This window comes from Pholcus phalangioides, unplaced genomic scaffold (assembly GCF_987345545.1).
Source record: "Pholcus phalangioides strain wild (caught in Gottingen) unplaced genomic scaffold, Ppha-v1.0 ptg000042l_1, whole genome shotgun sequence".
NCBI classification, from domain to species: domain Eukaryota; kingdom Metazoa; phylum Arthropoda; class Arachnida; order Araneae; family Pholcidae; genus Pholcus; species Pholcus phalangioides.
The window spans coordinates 28,336,096-28,355,829 of record NW_028301628.1 but is presented as its reverse complement, the minus strand read 5'-3'; the positions used below and the strand labels follow the sequence as shown (position 1 = coordinate 28,355,829).

General features: G+C 42.8%; 1 protein-coding gene across 2 annotated transcripts; it reads left to right on the top strand.

The window, feature by feature from the left end:
• The first annotated feature begins 827 nt into the window (after window positions 1-827).
• Window positions 828-19,057, top strand: LOC149064742 (complement receptor type 2-like). 2 transcript variants are annotated; one of them, XM_089255264.1, is made up of 10 exons: window positions 828-1,026; window positions 4,129-4,299; window positions 5,791-5,976; window positions 8,973-9,047; window positions 9,137-9,262; window positions 9,376-9,546; window positions 10,847-11,044; window positions 12,932-12,985; window positions 16,635-16,713; window positions 17,435-19,057. In XM_089255264.1, the coding sequence occupies exons 1-10, from the start codon at window positions 963-965 to the stop codon at window positions 17,745-17,747; spliced, it is 1,437 nt and encodes a 478-aa protein (XP_089111390.1). In that variant the 5' UTR covers window positions 828-962; the 3' UTR covers window positions 17,748-19,057. The 2 variants fall into 2 exon arrangements, with proteins under 2 accessions (XP_089111390.1, XP_089111392.1); XM_089255266.1 differs by lacking the exon at window positions 4,129-4,299 and having other exon boundaries at window positions 856-1,026; window positions 17,435-19,047.
• Window positions 19,058-19,734: the final 677 nt, after the last annotated feature.

Below are 19,734 nucleotides of genomic sequence, written 5' to 3'. Positions count from 1 at the left end.
AGTTTTGTTCATAATGCGAATCATCGCTCGTTAATCGAATTTCCACTGTATACAGTATTTACTGCGCCGAAACAGCACCTCCTAGAGATAGAAGGCCTCTGCACTGTTTGCCATGAACGCCATCCAGACTACCTAGCAAGTTTGCCACATTTTGAAACACAGCATCCTATTTCGTTTCTTCTTATTTTGGCGTAGAATCTTCCTGATTGGCTCGCAAATACCGCATGATTGGATGTGGGGCATAGATATCGCCAATTCTGAGCCCGATCATTTCTTTTCCTCACAACGATGATACTGGCACGAGCAGGGAATTTTTTTCCCTGAATATTTTGTGGGAAAATGGACTACATACTGACGTCACACAAGCAGAGTGAGGAGGCCTTCTAGTCTAGGAGGTGCTGGCCGGAAGTGTGTAAAATGGTTGAAGAACACTGCTCTAAACAACTCTTTCCCCCTCAAAAATAATTTTTCGCTGTTCAAATTTTGTTTACTTCCATGTACCGTTTCTACTAAGGATAACCCAATTGTGACGTATAAGACAAGTTGTGATTTTACGAATCCAACTAATTCTCTCGTCGGAAATTCCGTCATTTCCGGGAAATTACTCAGAAAACAAAAATCGTCCATTATTCATAAACATCCAGCAATAATTACTCGACGACGGTGTTAAATTTATTTTTCAACATATTAAAACCCATTGTTTAAAATTATCCATCTTAAATTTTTTGTTCTCATAGTATTATCATAGACGGAGGAGTTTGAGATAATATGTGAGGAGGATGGAAGAGAATCTCGTGTCTTCCGCTTAAACTTCCGCTCGACTTTCTGTCCTGTGTGACACTTTAAAGCGGAAAGACAGATAACGTTGGTGTGTCAGTTGCCACGCCATCGATGTGTCACAGTCAATACCCACGACGATGACCATTCGGGGCGGATAATTATTATTGCGAAGGACGATCGAAATGGTATTTGTATTACTGATCTTTAGTCTCTGGGGTGCCGTAATTGTTTGTTCTTCAGCTACGAGTAAGTACAATTAGATATTGAGTACCAACTTATTGTACTGTATAACCTTGGTATTTTTGTAATGGTATATGTACTCTGTAGAACAGGGCTTAGGCTCCGGAACCTAGGGGCTGAGCCTGAGGCTATTTGAGTCCCTTAATCAGTTTTGTATAAGGGGGCTTTCATTCTTTCAAACCGAACACGGTTCATGCTATATCGCCGTCGGGCAATTTGAGCATCTTTAATATACGAGAATTATAAGAACATTGGCGTACGCAGGGGGAGGGGGAGGGGGGTCTAACCCCCTTGAGCCAAGATTATAGTGTTATTTTGCAGGGAAAACAACCCCCCCCTCCCCAGGAGGAAAAAAAATCTGAACTCCCTCGAGAAAATTCTGCGCACGCCTATGTATAAGAATAATACGTAAAATAGGAAATAAAATAAAACAACGCACAGATATACAGCGACTATATACAAGTAGAACATACCAACAGGGCCGTCTTAAGAGGATCATGGGCCATTCGGGCCAAGTGATTTTTCTGAGACCCTACCTGGAAAATACCCGAAAATTTCAACTACTTCTCGTTTTTCTGAGGCTCCCTCTTCTCTTGAGGGCACCCCCCCCCCTCCCGGGCCGAGCCGAGGCCCAATAATTTACGAAAAAAAAAACCAATGCAATGCACCTTCCCTCTTCTGCGTGCGCGTTTGAGTCCCGTATATACGGGACGACCAGTAACTTTCAGGCCCCCCTCCAATGTTTTTTTCGTGTCAGCACCTCTAGATCGGGAGTGGGGGGGGGGTGGTGTCTTTCACCTTTCAGACGCGTCGAGCCAAACTGAGATTTCCCACGAGTCCCGCGAGCCACCAACTCATGTAGTTTTATGATATTTTAATAGAAGGGCCTCCCCCCCCCCCCCCGAGTTCTTTCGTTTATTGGGAAAAATTTTCTTTTATTAATTATCAATTATCGATTAGTTCCAAAATAATTTTTTTTCACACTTATTCCGGAAAAGATTTTGATTAATTATTGCTTAAATTATTAATTATGAGATTAAATTTTGATCTGAAAGTACTTAAAATGATTCTGTAACTATTTATTTCGGTAATTCTGAAATTGTTTTCCATTCTCAATATATCTTGAAATAATTTTTTCCAATAATTATGCAATTATTTCTTTCATTGACTGTGAAATAATTTTTTTTTACTAATTCTGATTCGAGTTTTTTTTTTACTAATTCTGGAATAATTTGCTTCAAAAATTATTTTCTTCAATGATTCTGAATTTTCCTCAATTCCGGAATTATTTTCGTACATTAATTCCAGAATTAATCGTTCTTCAATGTTTTCGACCATTTTTTGAGAATGATCGGCGGGAAACGAAAAAAAACTCCGAGGGCCGAATGTGACCCACGGGCCATGAGTTGAAGGCCTCCTGCTGTAGATCTAGGGCGTGCAACATTCAAGAGAGTACGGGCTCCCTTCATTGATTTGGAAACCTGTCGGGACAACTTAATTAAATGTCTGTGACCGCACCGCGGGTTACTTATGGGCTTTGGAACTGTGCCGCATGACACATGAGTGAACTGGGCATGTGCCGCGGGTCAATTAAATGGCCTGCAAATGTTCCAATGTTCCACGGTTCCCTTGAGTGCTTTCGAATTGTGATGCCTGTCACATGAGTGAACTGGAAATGTGCTGCGGGTCAATTAAATGACCTGCAAATATTCCACGGGTCTCTTGAGTGCTTTGGAGCTGTGCCGCATGTCACTTGAGTGATCAGGAAATGTGCTGCGGGTGCCTTGAGAGCTCTGGCATTGTTCCGCGGTGATCTTTAAATATACCGGGGGTTACTTGAATGCTTTCTAACTGTGCCACATGTCACTTAGGTAAACTGGAAATGTGCAGCGGGTCAATTAAATGACCTGCAAATGTGCAGCGGGCCAATTAAATGACCTGCAAATGTTCCACGGGTCCCTTGAGTGCTTTGGAGCTGTGCCGTATGTCACTTGAGTGATCTGGAGATGAGCCACCGGAACACTAGAGTCAGTGTTTCTGAAAGCGTGCGTCGCCAATCTTTCTCAGGGGCATCGCGGCAAGCCGGAGATATTCATTTGTGTGTCTATTTATGCTTCGAAGTGGTTCTTTCATAGAGGAAAATAAAATATCTTCAAAGTTAAGAAGATATTTCATTTTCTCTCATGAGTAATCTGGAAACGTGCTGCGGGTTATTTAAGTGATCTATAAACGTGCCACTTTGTTCATTTTTACAAAATTAAATTTGAGGTCGCGGGCCGCATCACATGACTCCAAAGGCCACATTTATCCCGCGGGCTATGGGTTGATCATGTATGCCCGTAATATCTCATACCCGCAAGGGATCCCTATAATTAGAACCACATGCTACGGAAACGTGACAATTATCTCTGAAACGTTCAATAGGACCACCAAGAAGCTTCAGTGACGTCTTTCTCCACAGCTCTTATTACCACGTTGGTTGGCATAATAGGCTATTCAATATTATTTCTTATTTGTCCGTCCCCGTAGGGCCTCTTTCCCCTCAGAGGCCCTGCATATACAATCACATAAAAATAATAACTATATGTTTTGAATAGTCTTTTGTAAACCCCTGGTGATTTTTTTTGCGAAACAGCACGTACGCATGAGACCAGATCATTAATAATTGCGATTTCACACGACTGCCTATTGATGCATTGTGCGGGCAAATATCCAAAAAACAAAAAACCTGATTGGTCGTAATTGAATCGCAATCATTCGCCATTAAGAGCTCTTTGAAGATTGGTCACACTCAATTCAAAAAAAAAATCCGAATGATAGAATAGGTGATTACTCTGAATGGCAACTGACAAGTCTCTGCGGCGTATATTTGCGTTTAAAATCGATCGCCATCTAGTCTGTGGATTCTGATCGGACCTCTGATAAGCCCAGATTTGACAACCAGCCATATCAGAAAATATACATATTGAATTGAACTAGGCTTCCTTGGGTCAACGGACCAAAAAATAAAATATGATTTCTGTTCAGTGCGATGTCATTTCCTTAACTTGTTTTTCGTCTGCTTCCTTGATTAATTAATTAATTAATTATGTTTATAATTATTTCAAGTCTGCCAGCCTCCTGACAAGCCCGAAAGAGGTCGTTATATGCCACAGGCCAAGCAATATCTGCCCGGAGATAAAGTCGATTATATATGTGATAACGGGTACGTACTTTCCGGTAGAGAATCTCGGACCTGCCGATTCGGAGGTAAATGGACGGATAGTGTTCCTTTCTGCGGTGAGTATTAAATCTTACAGACACGGGGGGGGGGGGGGGTTCTCAAACTGTGCGCCGCCAGCCTTTGTCAGGGGCACCGTGAAACGTCCGACAAAGAGATTTGTTATTAAACTGCTCTGGAGGTCGCGGGTAAGCATTGATTATTTGTAGGGGGGGGGGGGGGCTGCGGGTGGAAAAAAGTTTGAGAACCCCTGCTCTAAGCGGTTTTTAAAATTTCACTGATACGCACAGAGTCAGATTTGAAGTTTCGCCGCCAGTAGGCTACACAAATTTGGCCTTTCAGGGCTAATTTTCTCGACCAATTATTCCTTAAATTTTCCGTCTTCGGCTGAAAACTGCTCAGCTTCTGCCCCTGTAAATATGCCTCTGTCTCCAAGTCACTCTTTTAATCACTCATATGCTTGCACACATTCTTGGCCACTTTTATGGTCACTCACATGATCGCACACTTTCTTAGACACCCTTTTGGCCTGCTCTCTCGCTCTGTTTTTGACACCCACATGATTGCAAACCCTCTAGGGTCTAGGCCACTCTTTTTCGGTCGCTCGCCATACTGGTCCCTTGCTCTCTAGGTCTCTGTTTTGATAATTTACATGCTTGAAAACTCTCTAGGTCACTCGTTTGGTCTCTCATTGACATGGTCCCTTGCTGAATCAGACCGGACTCACAAATGCTGACGCCGTTACCAGATGACGAAAGTGAAAGGACGTGGGTTAGATTCCCCGTATAACGGCAGTTGAATTCTCTCTCTTTCCAAAAATTCATCTTCGCAACAGCCAGCTGCTAAAAATCTTCGTATGGATAGTGGATAGTGACGTCATCCTTTGATATAAATTTTGCCATCCTTCTCTCATTCGACTAATTTTCTTGACCCACTAACTCATTAAACGTGCCACTTCCCTGAACTTGCTGCTCTGGGCTAGAGCCCACTAACACCCCCCCTCCCCCACTCCCGTAAATACACCTCTGGTTCCACATTTATCACAGTGGAAATCACTAAACCCTATGTAAAATTCCACATCTTTTTTCAAGAAGAATTTTTTTTTCCCAAATATTGTGACGCTGACAGTGTTTTCCCCCAACTTCGAGAACAATAAAAACTGAGGAAGAGAAATACTTTTGCTTTCTATGTTATTCATACTTCACGCATACTCCTATACTACCCCCCCCCCCCCCGTAGCGAAAGTTGGTTTCACAGGTTGGGTGCAGGGGCCGGTTTATGAACGAAGCCTGCCTCACAGAGATAGCTGGGCTCGTCATTGCCGAAATAAGAGGGTTTTAAGAAGTCGAGAGGATCTCACAATTGCTGAAATACAAGGCATTCACTTAGGCGAGATATCTCGTCGGTGCCGCTGTAAGGGGAAGGCCTACTCTCGAAAGGCTGGGAGAAAAGGCCGCCATTTACTGGGATAATAGGATCTTGAGAGCTTTTTATTGTAGTATATATTCACCGATATTTCAGAGCATTTATTTCTGTTTCATCCTTTATAGATAACCCGACAAATCTGAGAAGTGCTCAGTCATCGTCATCGTTTAATCCACGTGTCGGCAGTCACCGCATCATCGACAAAAACGTTGAGACCTGCTTCGGGACAAAGCCCAGACCTGGAGAGTACTTCAGGGTGTTCCTCGGTGAACCAGTCGTCGTCTATAAGATCCGCATGTATTTACCTGAAGGTGATTATCTGTAAATTCAATGCAAAATACCTTGAGAGGATAATGATTGCATAACCGAACATTTTTCGATTTGAGGAGGCCCTGGGCACAGCTGTTGTCAAGGAAGGGGAGGGGGGGGGGGTCCAACGATTAGGGCATGGTTCATGCGTCGCGGCTCCCAGAGGCATCGCTAAAATTTGGGCGTCCCACCGAACTTGGGATATTGATGCATGTCAACACATAATAATTATAATAATTAGTTTTAATCAGACTTCATCCGTCCATTCGCACAAATGCCGTGAAAGAATCGTGAGTGTACGACCATTAGCGCCCGAGTGGCACAGTGGTAAGATGTTCGTATTCTACTATGAAGGCGACAGGGTCACGGGTTCGAAACCGGGCAATAAAACATCAGAAACATGTTCTTCACCTATCAAGTTTGGGGCGAACACCGGTAGATGGCGCCTTCATTTCCCACTCAACTCCAATGGTTGGAAATCGCCGTTGGTGTGCGGTAAAGTAGTATGCGACAGTTGTGTGGGGTGAAGTAGGGAGAGAGAAACCCTGATAAAACTGATGACTAGGCTGCTGCAGGTTAATTGCTGGCTAAGCAGGGTCTGGAAGATGTTTGTACAGCCTGAGTGCGTATGTAATGTCGTGTCGGATTTTTCATTGCTGCCATTTATATTTCAAAAGTGAAGTGTAATGACTGAATGATTTATTTGTATCTTTGTAGGCCTGATGCTCTCTGTGGTGAGACTTTAAACAGGTACATGAGGCAGCTGGTAAACAACGACTGAGAAAAGCACGATGGCTGAATAAGGCAGCTGGGAAACGGTGGTATGTAAGACAGCTTAGAAACGACGACTGAGTAAAAGGCAACTTTTAAACGATGGGTAAATGAGGCAGCTGTTAAAACGATGGCTGAGCAAGGCTGCGGTAGATGCGTAGGGCAGCTGGGATACGGTACTTATGTAAGGCAACTTAGAAACATTGACTGAATAAGGCAATTTCGAAACGCGGGTATGTAAGACAATTGGGTAAACAATGACTGAGTAAGACAATTGGGTAAACAATGACTGAGTAAGACAATTGGGTAAACAATGACTGAGTAAGACAACTGGTAAACGATGGATGAATAAGGCAGCTGAGAAACGATACCTCCGTAAGGCTAGTGATATACGGACGGACGTGGGCCGTAGTGCATGGGAGATTAATGCAAATTTCCATCGTGAACCAACAGCAATATAGACATGGGCGGAGATACGAGAGGGGGGGGGGGGGGGCATGGGGGGATTTCCCCCCCAGCAACAAAAGTGGAGTCGACTGATCTAATGTATATATGAATTGACATCATAATCATCTTGCCCCCCCCCCCCAGACTTCAAGTCTATCTCCGCCTATGCATGAATATAGAGTACCGGAAGCTTCACCAAGGATTCCATTATGCCGCTAAGATGGCCCTGAGCCAGAAAGCTTTGAGAAGAAATGTAATGAGTGACTGAATGTATTTAAATTGCGCATATTAAATGTATCATGACGCTCTATTCAAAGTGAGGCCGGTCTCCGCAGCTCATCAGCATAATGGTTCAAGTCATTTAGGCCAATAAAATCGTAATTTAAATCAACTATTTCAGTTTGGAGAACTGGGCCGGTCGTAAACATCAAAAGTCCCACAAAAGTGACCTTTTTTTCTTTTTTCAAATGCATCGTAAACAGTTGCGCGTAAATATGCGCAATAACAGTCATTGGGAATCAAATCCACGATATATAGGACGTCTATTCGCCACCAGGCCATTCATATCTCAAAACCTCAGATACCTCAAGGATGCGCAAACTGTGGTAGATTTGGCCGCCTTTTATAGAAGAATTATGAACTGCTAGACGAATTAAAAATTAAAACACCAGCCCACCCCCCCCCCTGGTGATACAAATGATTTTAATCGTTATTTATGGTCACGAGGCTTCCCTGACCTACCAGCATGAGCCCCGTCATTGACGGGCCTCCTTTAGGATGCAACTTAGAGGAGAGAACCTAGGCTGAAGAAATGAATTCATCCTTTTACCCAGTGGTTTTCAAATGTTTGTCACCAGCGTTGCATTACCCGATTCATGGTTCATCTGTGGCTCCCCAAAATAGCCGCTGTGGTGATCGAGTGGTCAAAGTGACGAACTCGCAATTGCGGGGACCCGGGTTCGAGCCCCACCGCCACCACAATGATGGTCGGCTCAAGTTGGTTTTCTGCGGGGCGCAAATGCGAGATGGCAGCATGGAAAAATCAGACATACTAGATACGCACTCAGACTGATAGATACTCGCACTTACACTCACTAGGTAGTAAATTGCCCATGGCGATAGACCCGAGTTGTGCTCGGTTTGAAAGAAAGAAAGGCTCCCCAGAATAGTTTAGTAGATATTTTCGCACTAAAAAGGAGAGAGAATCACTTTAAAGCACATAAAGGGGAACCACACACACACAAATCAATATCTCCAGTTTTCCGCGGCGCACAGTTTGAGAAGCACTGTTTTAACCATTCTTACAACATGGAGGCACCAAACTGCGTGCTTGCCCTGGCTGACTAAACATCAATAGTTGCGGTCCTGTCCAGGGCAGTCTTAAAGCATGGGTGGGGGCAGCGAACACTGCCCTGGAACTCATGATAACGAGATCTGGTGTTAACATTTTCTAGAGTAAATATTTGAATTGATAATCAGGTACCTGTCCACGGGGGTGGGGACTTGATGCTTTTAAGATGCCTCTGCCCACCCCCTGGGCCAGGATTATTTACGGTCCTGTCTATGGAAAATTTATGGTGTAAAAAAGTAATATTTGATAAGATTTGAAATTTTTTTGTCTCATATTTTTAAGCTTCACAAGGTGATTTCTCACGTGCCCCGGGATAAAGCCCCCTGTCAGCATACCTAATGTCAGGAACATGGCTGCTGCCATCTATCTTGGTTTCGATTTATTACTCTGCCATCTCTTCAATTGTAGAATATTTTTTTATTCGTGCAGGAGATTACAACATGGCCGTGTTTACTGAGAGATACAGGAACAGCACCCGTTGTACATCAATACATAGGCAACTGTGTAAGTTATTCGAGTTGAATTTCATCATGAATAATTATAAGTACTTAAATGAGAATTCACTCGTGATGATTCGCTGATCTGATTTCCAGTTGGTTCTCAGTGGCTGAGCGTGTATTGCGACAACGACAGCCCATCGGATACCATCTACATCCGGGACATCAGTTCTATCGGAAAACCCTTCGAGATTTGCGAATTCGAGGTGTTCGTGAAAGGACGTGAGCGATTCTCTCATTCAGAATTTATTCCGTAAAAGAGAATTATGAAATGTATTTTTTTTCCCCCTGCATATAAAATGGTGTTGATTTTCTGTATTCCCGTGATTTTTTAGCTCTTTGGTGTAGAGATCCACCGGGTGTGTTTGTGCCGAACGGTTGGCTCGAAGAAGTCACTCGAGAGAAAGCCACACTCAAGTGCGCCAGAGGATACCGTCAAGGCGACAGCAAGAGGCTCGTTTGCGACGGGAAAGGTGTTTGGAGCGGCGGAATTTTACACTGCGAAGGTGAGGATCTATGAAATAATTTGCTATGAGCATAGACCTTTAAGCTTTCCATGTAGATAACTCTTTCTCTTGTAGCTTGGAACCCAGGAATAAGACAGAGGGGGCGATTTACTGTATAGCAATCTACGCCTCACATTTTGAATTTCAGATTCAGTTTTCATCATATTATCGAGCTATTAGGGGGGGGGGGTTGAAGACCTGCGTCTGTCTAGTAACTAAGACTTTCTAACTTAGACCTAGGACGGGAGTTCTTAATCTTTTGTGCTCTATGGACTCTTTGTGACACTGAGATGAAAGCCACGGATCTCCTGTGCCAATGAAATGAAAGCCACGGACTCTTTGATAGAATAATGTTTAGGCATAAGAACGACAAGTCACAGATATTCTGTTATCCATACTCACTGACCCCAGGGCCTGCTCCAGGTATGAGGTCAAGAGGCAGCCACCTAGAAGCCCTATTGCGGGATGTGGGGGCCATGCCGTGCTCAGTTAAACTCATGGTTGGAACTCACGAGAGTGGTGCTCTGAAAGTCTATTGGGAGGCATATGCACGAATCACGAGCTTTGATTACAACCATCAAAACTCGAAAAACACCCTAAAAGAACTCTGACATATGGGGAATAGCCTGTATGGGGAATATATGGCCCGCACAAGGGCCAGGCATCCCCTTAAAATTTTTATTCTGGTTCTGGTTCTGGGTTTTTTCTGTTAATGCCATACGCCCGAGTTCTTGTAAATAATCATGATTCAAATCATTGAATGATATGGTGTTCATCTGAGTTGCCGATGAATGAGTATGAAATCAAGAATCTATTCTCAACGTTACTTTCGACGTTAATCTGCCATTGCTTGTATCTTGAACCTAGAAGCTTACCCTTGGAGTCAGACTTTCTCTTGTAGCTTAAGCTAAGCCCACATTCTTGTCTAGCCTGGCTTAATGCGTTGCAAGTTAGTATGTATGGAGTAAGTACAGTGTTGCCAGTAGTGAGTTTCTTATAGGCTCTACCACAATAGTAGAGATCTCCGCAACTGGATAAATCTGGTGGCAGAGTCCTGGCTTTTTCATGTTGCGTAGTTTAAACCTCGGAGCTGGAGTGTTCTTTCAGCTTGTATTTGTACGTGTGCTCAAAATCCTCCTGAAATTATCTGAATAGTAGAGCTTTAAGGACAAATGCTTGTGCAATTCATGTTAGATGATTTAGAATGTTCTAATGTTCCCTTGTTTAAATTATTGTTTTGAATGTTTCTTGTGGTTTTTCCCTGATGGAAGTTCTCTCTGTGTGTGTTTGGATTTTATAGAGATCTTATGCGAGTGGCCAGCTCTGGGCAACGCGTCGTCGCACGAAAACTGGCACAACGTCGGTCGTGAGAACAAGCTATCGGTTGGCAGTTTGAAAGAGCTTAAATGCGAGGCAGGACACGTGGCCGTAGGAAATCCACGAGTCATAGAATGTCTGTGGAATGGATCGTGGTCATTCACTAACGCCAGGTGTGAGGGTAAGTCATTGAAAATATTCTTCCCCTCTTTTCTCTGTCCTCTGAATGCGTTTTATACAGGGGGTTGCATAGCTAACAACTGGCACCGCAATTTACTGGTGTGTGAACCGTTGCTTCTACAGGCATGCTTCCGATAAGAAAAAAGTATTCAAATAACATAAAGAGCTCGGATACGTCAGTCATGTTTCAAGGGGTTGTATAGTAATTAAAATAGAAAAATTAACTTGATGTATAGTCTCCCCGTATGCCCAAAAACCTGATTAGAAAGTTGTTGCCCTGTCTCTCTAGAGGTCAACAAAATAAATTCCACGTTTCTAAGTGCAAAATTCGCTGAGATATTTGAATTCAAAAAACGAAGAAAAATTGGGAAAGCACAGCATAAACTAACAGAAAATCCTTTCCACCCCTCATTTATGGTGTTTTTTCGCACTAATGTTTCTCCATTTTTCGAATTCAAATAAGTCAGCAAAAACTGCACTTTGAAATGTAGAATTTATTTTGTTGCCCTCAGGAGAGACAGGGCAACAATTTTCTAATTGGGTTTTTCAGTCCAAGGTGTCCAGTTTGCTGTTGTATTTTAATGACTATGCAATCCCGTTGTAGTATTGAATGATTGGATTTTTTTTTCTTTTTTGGTTTTATTTTCGAAGGACCAATTCGATCAGACTGCGCCAATAATATGAATGACATATCCGAGTTCTACCAACGTCATCTATAGCTATGTGCTTTAGAACAGTGGTTCTCAACCTGGGGCCATATGGCCGCCTTGCGGTCCTGGGATATTCTAGGGGGACCACGGGAGAAAATCAGAAGAAAGGCGATCCACGACAGGTGGTGAAGGGAATCATAGAGAGCTGTGAAGAGAAAAAAGCTTCAAAAGTGAAACATGGTTGAAAAATATTACTACTACTTTCAGAATTCATCAGATCCGTCCATAGAACCAGGGGCATCTTAACCCTTGGGTCTATGTGGGCATGACCCAGGTCTTCATGTCTGTAATGGAGGGAGGGGGGGGACTGCACTATGCGGGATCTGGTACTAATGATTTTCATATGTAATCCGTTACTTAGGAGCTATAAAGCTGTTACTTAAATCATAGTACCAGATCTAGTACCAGCTAAGTATGGAGGGCCGCCAGAGCAACGGTTGATGTGGTAAATTATGTTCGTTGGATCGTTTTTACACAGACCCTTTTTTACCATATAATTTGACTCCTGGGAGAAATGTAATCCATCATTTGAATCCGTGTCTAGCCAGGATTCTAGAGACTGACCTGATTTATATTAAAATTTCATTCATAATAAAAAAAACAGAAAGTATCTCACTCTTGGATGAGGGTAGAGGGGGGGGGGCTGGACGGGGGGGGGCCACGAGAAAAAAATGTGATCTATAGGGGGGGGGGGGGCCATGAGCTGAAAAAGGTTAAGAAACACTGCTTTAGAAGGTGTTGGTTCTACACGTTATTTGGATACTTTCTCTAATTGGAAGTATGCCTCTAGGGTCAACGGTTCGCCAGTAAAATTGCGATTCCAGCTGTTAGCTATGCCCTGTGTAGAAATTGATTACTTTTTGGGTGAGACAATATATTAGGGAAAAACAACTAACGTAAATATACCCAAAACGTTTTGGGTATATATTTACGTTGGTGTTTTTTTCCCTAATATATTATGCCCATGGATCCCACATCCTGAAGCAGGGCCCCCACCAGACTTTCACGGGGCCCCTTTATGATGAATTAATAGCGTGAAAAAACAAAAAAATGATTAAAATCACTCCGGGCCCCAGGACTGGAGCCTTGTCAGCCCACCCCTTGTGGGGGCCATGATTATGCCCTGTATATTCCGAATGCACACCAACTGACTACGAAATACCGATTTTTCATTCCAGGTTCAGCTTCGTGGTCGTCTTCTTCGAACCATCAGCCGAATTTCAAAGTGATAAGTAAGTTTTCGTTATAGGGAATTTTTGCATGGCGTCACTCTACAGGGTGTCCCATAAATTCGTAAATAGTTTAAAAATTCATAGAGGAGTAGCGATTGGATAAGAACCTTTCTTCAATCTCTTCTGCCGTCCTAAACGTTCGTAAAGCTTCAGGCTGAGGCAAAACAACTTCACCAATGTGAACATCGCAACGAAAACCGTTTTTCAGCACCACTAACGGGGAAAATTCAGGAATGAGCTACTAATCGTGCACCCTGCACTTTTATAGGACTCTAATTAGCGTATTTAGTGATTTCGTTTCATGCAGCGCCCTCTATAGATATAATTTGAAATATTTGAAACAATTTTTTTTGTATAAAAAGAAATCCCCATTGTGAGAATAACATTAAAAAAAAAAAAAATTCCTTCAATTTTTATAAATTTCTAAACTGTTTGCGAATTTATGGGACACCCTGTTTTGCAGTTTCCCAAGCTTTTTCTGTTCTACACGCACGCCTTGCTCGGGTTTTTCCTTTCCTCATAGCCCCTAATACAAGTCAACACGTAGGGTCCTAGTTTATTATCGACCCTTCCAGGGGCGTAGCCAGAAATTTCGTTCGGGGGGGGGGACCAAAGTGACAGAACAATGGATTTGGCCATCTTTTTCCGGTCATTTTCTCACATTTCGGGGGGGGGGGGGGACTAGACCCCCAAGTCCCCCCCCCCCTCGCTACGCCCTTGGACCCTTCCGGTTAACCAGGGCTATATATCGTGGATGGGGGAATTTGAGTAAATAAAAAAGGGCAGAAAACCATTATATTTCATTGAACTTCTGGCTCTTGTGACAGGTGATCGCTCCCATCAATTCTCTTTGGATCTGCGCCTGCCCAAGCGGGGCGATATTGCCTTTGACATCTAGAGACAAAATTCTTACCAGCGCTAAACATCTTTGCTCCGCCCATCTGATGTTTTTTTTCACGCTAGTAAAATCACCCGGGAAGCTCACAAATGTGAATGCCAAGGGTGCTCGACGTTTTTGAGAATGCGGGGTCATTTCATTGGTTTAGAACAGTGATTCCCAACTTGGCGTTAGCACCCCCTGGGGGCGATGGAATGTTCCAGGGGGGCGGTAGAAGCTACATATATAACATAGGATCTTATGGGTGAGATTGCGTTGGGGGGCGATGGGAGAAAAAAGGTTGGGAAGCTATGTTTATAGAACATATGTTTCTGGGCCCCCCCGGGCCATTTGATTTTTTTGAGGCCCTACCGAACGAATTCTCGAAAATTTCAAGCAGATCTCATTTTTGTGAGGCCCCCGGGCCGTGCCCGGGTGGGCCCATGCCTTAAGATAGCACTGAGTTTCCCAACCTTTTTTGTCCCACACACACACACACACACACACACATCGCCTCCTTCTTCAGAAATTTTTTTCTCCCATCGCCCCCCCCCAACGCAATATCTCACCCATAAGATCCTATGTTATATCCGTAGCTTCTACCGCTCCCCTGGAACATTCCATCGCCCCCCCCCCAGGGAACTCTAACGCCCACGTTGGGAATCACTGGTTTAGAACATAGTTTCCCAACCTTTTTTGTCACACACACACACACACATCGTCCCTTTCTTTAGAATTTTTTTTCTCCCATCGCTCCCCAACGCAATCTAACCCATAGAATCCTATGTTACACAACTGCTTCTACTGCGCCCCTGGAACATTCCATCGCCCACGTTGGGAATCACTGGTTTAGAAACATGTCACGGGTCACTTGACTTATCTGGAAATGTGCCTCGAGCCACTCGAGTGATCTGAAACTGAGCCGCGAGTCACTCAGATGATCTGAAAGTGTGCAGCGGGCCGCTTGATTAATCTGGAAATGGGTTGCGAGCAATATGGGTGAGTGCCACGATAGTCCCTCAGGTGTTTGCTATTGTGTGTGTCGCTAAAGTGGTTTCATCTCAGCGTGTGCCGCGGGCCACTGCTGTCATCTGGAAAGGTTCCGCGAGTCAGTCAGGTGATCTTGGAAGTGCGCCGCTTTAGTGATCTAGAAATGTGTGGCAAGCCACTCAAGTGATCTTCAAATATACCAAGAGCCACTTAAGTGAACTGGAAATGTGCCACGGGACATTTAAGCGATTTCATAATCTTTCTTGTGCCACTTGAGTGGTTTTGGCTTTTATGTCGCGGAACATGACATCAGTTCGAGGGCCATATTTAGCCCACGGGTCGAGCATGTATATATTTCGCCATACTTATGCGCCAAAAATATGCCCGCACGAGTGGCAGTTTTAAGTGGGAACAAAGAACAGTGCTATAAAATTATCGAATTTTAAAGTTGTGGGGAAGGGGGGGGGGTGTTTGCTTCGTGTGGCAAAAATTCTAGTTACGGGCCTGACGCCTGTCATGGCCCAAATGCCGGTCTTGTATTTTGCCAACTTCCGAAAAGATTTATAAAAGATCTCTACTATAAAAAAGATTTATAAAATGTAAAACACTTTTTTTTTTTACAAGCATTTTTCCAAGAAATAAGTTGAAAACAGTGGCCTTTTATCGCCATCTGTTGGCGAATCGATAGATTCAAGTATACGAGTGTGACCAAAGATGGCAGCAGCTACTGCGTAACCGAATTTTTTCGAATACGAAATCCTTGACCATATGTTTTTGGAGAAAAAATGATAAAATTGAGATCCAAAATACGAAAACATTGCCAAGTTGATAAAATGCCGGTAAAAATGGAGCCAAAAATGAAAGCAAAGTTTTGTCGAAAATTTCGTATAAAAAATAGACTATCGGTCACAACTTTTTCGAGAAAAAATACAGGAAATCACCAATTATTGCCAAAAATGATGCCGAAAGTGAAAAAAAATTGCTAACTATTGTATCAATCTCTGGGAAATCGCCAATGGCTGGAAACGAAGCATTACTGCAAATTGCAGCGGATTAAAACGAATTGCACGAAATTAAATGGTACATAATGACAAATATGAGAGATGACTATTCTTATTTATAGTTATAATTATAATATAGTTAAAGAGTTTTGAAAAAAGTTTCAATCCTTAATTACAATAAAGAATTAAAGTTGTTCGTTGAAAACACGTGAAAAAAACGGGACATTTTTTTCATGAAGTCGGAATGGCCAAAATTACATGAAAATACAGGGGATGTCACAAAAATGCAGGATGTATGGTCATAATCAGGGCAGTCTTTAAAACAATCGTAAATGCCGCCTCTCCCCTTCCCCGGGACAGGTTATTTTTCTGAGGCCTCCTACCAACATAGAAATGCACGCCTTCCAATTTTCATAAATTATTCCTCTAGGCCGTGCCTGAGTGGACCCACGTGTTAAAAAAGCACTGGTCATAACTATCATAAAGAAATTGAGAAATATCAATTTTGATCCTTGGTTCCAGTCAGCGCTGGATCTTGAATACTGCGAGCTACCATTGTCACCGTGACTCATGGAGCTACGTGGCCGCAGAAGGTGCAAACTGAAAGGGGATCGATTTTTTTATTAGTTCCAGTGAAGAATGAAAATTCGAGTCTGCATCGTTGAAAAAACGGGACGCGTTATAAGTCCGGAATATATTTGCTAAAAAAACATTGCAACGTCCCGTAAAATAATATCATGTTGTTCCTAATTATAAAGGGACAATATTTTTCTCTTTTCAGTAATCGCTGCTTGCTCCATAGTGAGCATTATTCTCTTGACGTGTTTCCTGGTCATTGTCTGCCTGGTCTTTAAAAAAAGGTGAGTTGTTATTAACAAATTTAAGATGCGTGTTGATTGCATCAACGATCTTGAGATGCGTACCAATCACATTAACAACTTTAAATACGCGTATTGATTGCATTTACAATTTTAAATGTGTATTGATAAGTACAGTCGAATCCCGTTTTAACAAATACCGTTATAGCGAAAATCTCGTTTTCACGAACACTTTTTTAATCCCCCAAATAAGTGTACACAGGAACAATGCTAGGTAACCTGGAATTCCTTTATAACGAAGTGATTCCTCCGGTATCTTGGCGTTCGTTATAACGGGATTCGACTGTATTAAGATGCGTATCGATTACATAAAAAATTTTAAGATGCGTATCGATTACATTAACAATTTTAAGATGCGTATCGATTACATTAACAATTTTAAGATGCGTATCGATTACATTAACAATTTTAAGATGCGTATAAAGATGTATTCATTGCATTAACGCAATTTTAATGTGTATGGACTGCCTTGACAATTTTAAGATGCGTATGAAGATGTATCCATTGCATTACCAATTTGAAGATGCATATTGATTGCATTAACAATTTCACGATACGCATCTAATGAAGGTAGATGTTAAGATGCGTATTATCGAACAATTACGATTACCTTAACAATTTTAAGATGCGTATTGATTGCCGTCGTAGCTAGATGACTAGTTAACACTGAACTGATTCTGTGTCACATGTTATTTTTCCACAGATCGAAACCTGTGGTGGTTGTCGTGAAACAGGGCGAAGACATTTACAGCTCGATCGGATGCGCAGAAAGCGAATATTCATCGATTAGCTACGATGCTATAACAGCAGCAGCAGCAGCAACTGGCCAAACTGCCCACAAAACTATCCGAGCGCCAAAAATATCCGCGGAAACCGAGGGCTATTCGGAACCAGTGGATCGCTACCTGGAGGCACGTTACGTGAGCAGCGCGTCATCATCGTCATCGAAATACGCTGCTCCGGATCAGCTGTCGTTTCATGATTACGTCAACATCAATCCTAAAATTGTGAAGTGAAGAATTCTTAAGATTCAAACGAACACAGATAGTTTTTCTCTCATATGTAACGGTACGAACGTAATGCACGCTGGTTTCAGATGGTTTGAAAACCTGAAGTTCAGGTTTTTAACCAATCAGAAACTTACAGAATCGAAAAACCAGTGTGCAATATGTTCGTACCATTAAGCCGGATCCGGACCAGCAGTGATACGCCGCTGAAAGATGCAGCTGGGGTGATTTCTTGCTGTCAAAAACTTTTTTGCGAGGCTCGGAGCAGCGTAGCACTCAGAGGCGTATTTACAGGAAGAGGGGGGGGGGCATAGCGGGTTATAGCCAATGGCGGAAACTCTGAGAGGCGAAAAAATTGGAGGAAGGAGTGGTCACATAATAGAATGAAAGGGTGCAAAAATTTATTTTGCTCATTGGCCGGCCGTAAAACAATAAATTTGCCTCTGCCTAGAGAGCGAGGGACTACGTCAGTGAGCGACTAAAAAAGTGCACTAGAGCAGTGTTTCTCAACCGCCTGACCGCGGCCCAATACCGGGCCGTGAGTGATTCGAAGTTTCATTTTTCCCATTCATTTCTCGTTAGTTGTGTGTATGAACGGGCCTTTCACTTACGCAAAAGCAATTTACAGGGGCCGCGGGCTTCCAAAGGTTGAGAACCACTGCACTAAAGAGTTTGTAAGCATTGGATGATCTAGACGGCAAGGGACTAGACCATCGAGAGATCAAAATAGTGACTTAAAGCGTGTGCATGCAAGTGAGTGACCAAAACACTATGTGAATGACCAAAAGAGGTGGTGAGAGTCAGTGAGTAGCCTAGGAAGTTTGCAAGCATGTGGATGACCATAGCAAAGGACAAGATCGGTCAGTAATCTGACCGTCAGTAAACTGAGAGTTTGTAAGCATGTGGGTGACCAAAAGAGTGATCTGCAGAGCAAGGGACGAGGTGGGTATCTATCTCAAAGTGTATGCATACAAGTGTGACCAAAACATCGTGGAAGTGAACGACCAAAACAGTGTGCAAGTATGTGGATGATCAAAAGAGTAACCTAGGGAGCGAGGGACCAGGTCAAGCTCAGTCAGTGATCAAAAGAAGAGAAAGGACAACGGAACAGTTCCATTTACGTTGTCGTAAGTGGCTAGGGCAAGATTAGAATAGGGAAAGAGCGGCAAAACCATAAATTCGCCTGTTAGTAGCGCTGCGGGTGTGGAACCGGCTTTAGAGGATAGTAATGAGCTTTTTTTTAGTCATTTCTGTATATCCGTACTTTGTTATCATTATTACATGTATTAATAAAGATATTTTCTCAGTCACTTTTCGAGAATATTCGGTTAGATCGATTCTCTTTTTTTTTTTTTGGAAAGCTTCTCCTCCTGTAGAGGTGTGAAGAAATGAAGCTTTTATATAAGTGACTATACATTACAGAATCAAACAAAACCACCCATAAAACCATGGACCCATCCGGGCCTCACCGCCTACATTTTGCAGCAGATTCGCTAGGATGGGGTTTTTTCACAGCCCCTCGTCTCTATTAAATTTATATGTGAAAACAAAAATGTGATGAAAACCATATCAGGCCCCGGGCTACAGCTCTCTCTCAGTCCCCCTCTTGTGAGGCGTCTCATGTCATATTTTGTACAGTACAATAAATTTTAAAAATAGGCAGGAAATATGTAGGCTGTTTATTTCCAGCTAAGTATGAGACTACCATAGCATCACTTTGCCTAGGGGGCTCATGATGTTGAGACGGCCCTGAATAGAACTCGGCCTAGCGGAGAGCTCAATAAATTCTAGGCCAGTGGTCTGGAGGCCAATCTTATTTGCAAAAATTTTCGTTCAGTATAAATTCACTGAAAAAATCAATTCAATACGTATAAAGGATCTTGCTTCTAGATGAGGGTCGAAGACTGTGTAAGACATGGGAGCCACGAGAAAAAATATGGTTCAAAGGGGGCCACGGGCAAAAAAAGGTTATGAAACACTGGTCTAATTCACCTAG

Bases quoted from the DNA above. Each gene is read 5' to 3' on its own strand.
- LOC149064742 (XM_089255264.1), top strand. From the start codon at position 963: ATGGTATTTGTATTACTGATCTTTAGTCTCTGGGGTGCCGTAATTGTT. The intron at 1,027-4,128 runs GTAAGTACAATT...AATTATTTCAAG, and splicing joins TGTTTGTTCTTCAGCTACGA to TCTGCCAGCCTCCTGACAAG. The intron at 11,045-12,931 runs GTAAGTCATTGA...TTTTCATTCCAG, and splicing joins CACTAACGCCAGGTGTGAGG to GTTCAGCTTCGTGGTCGTCT.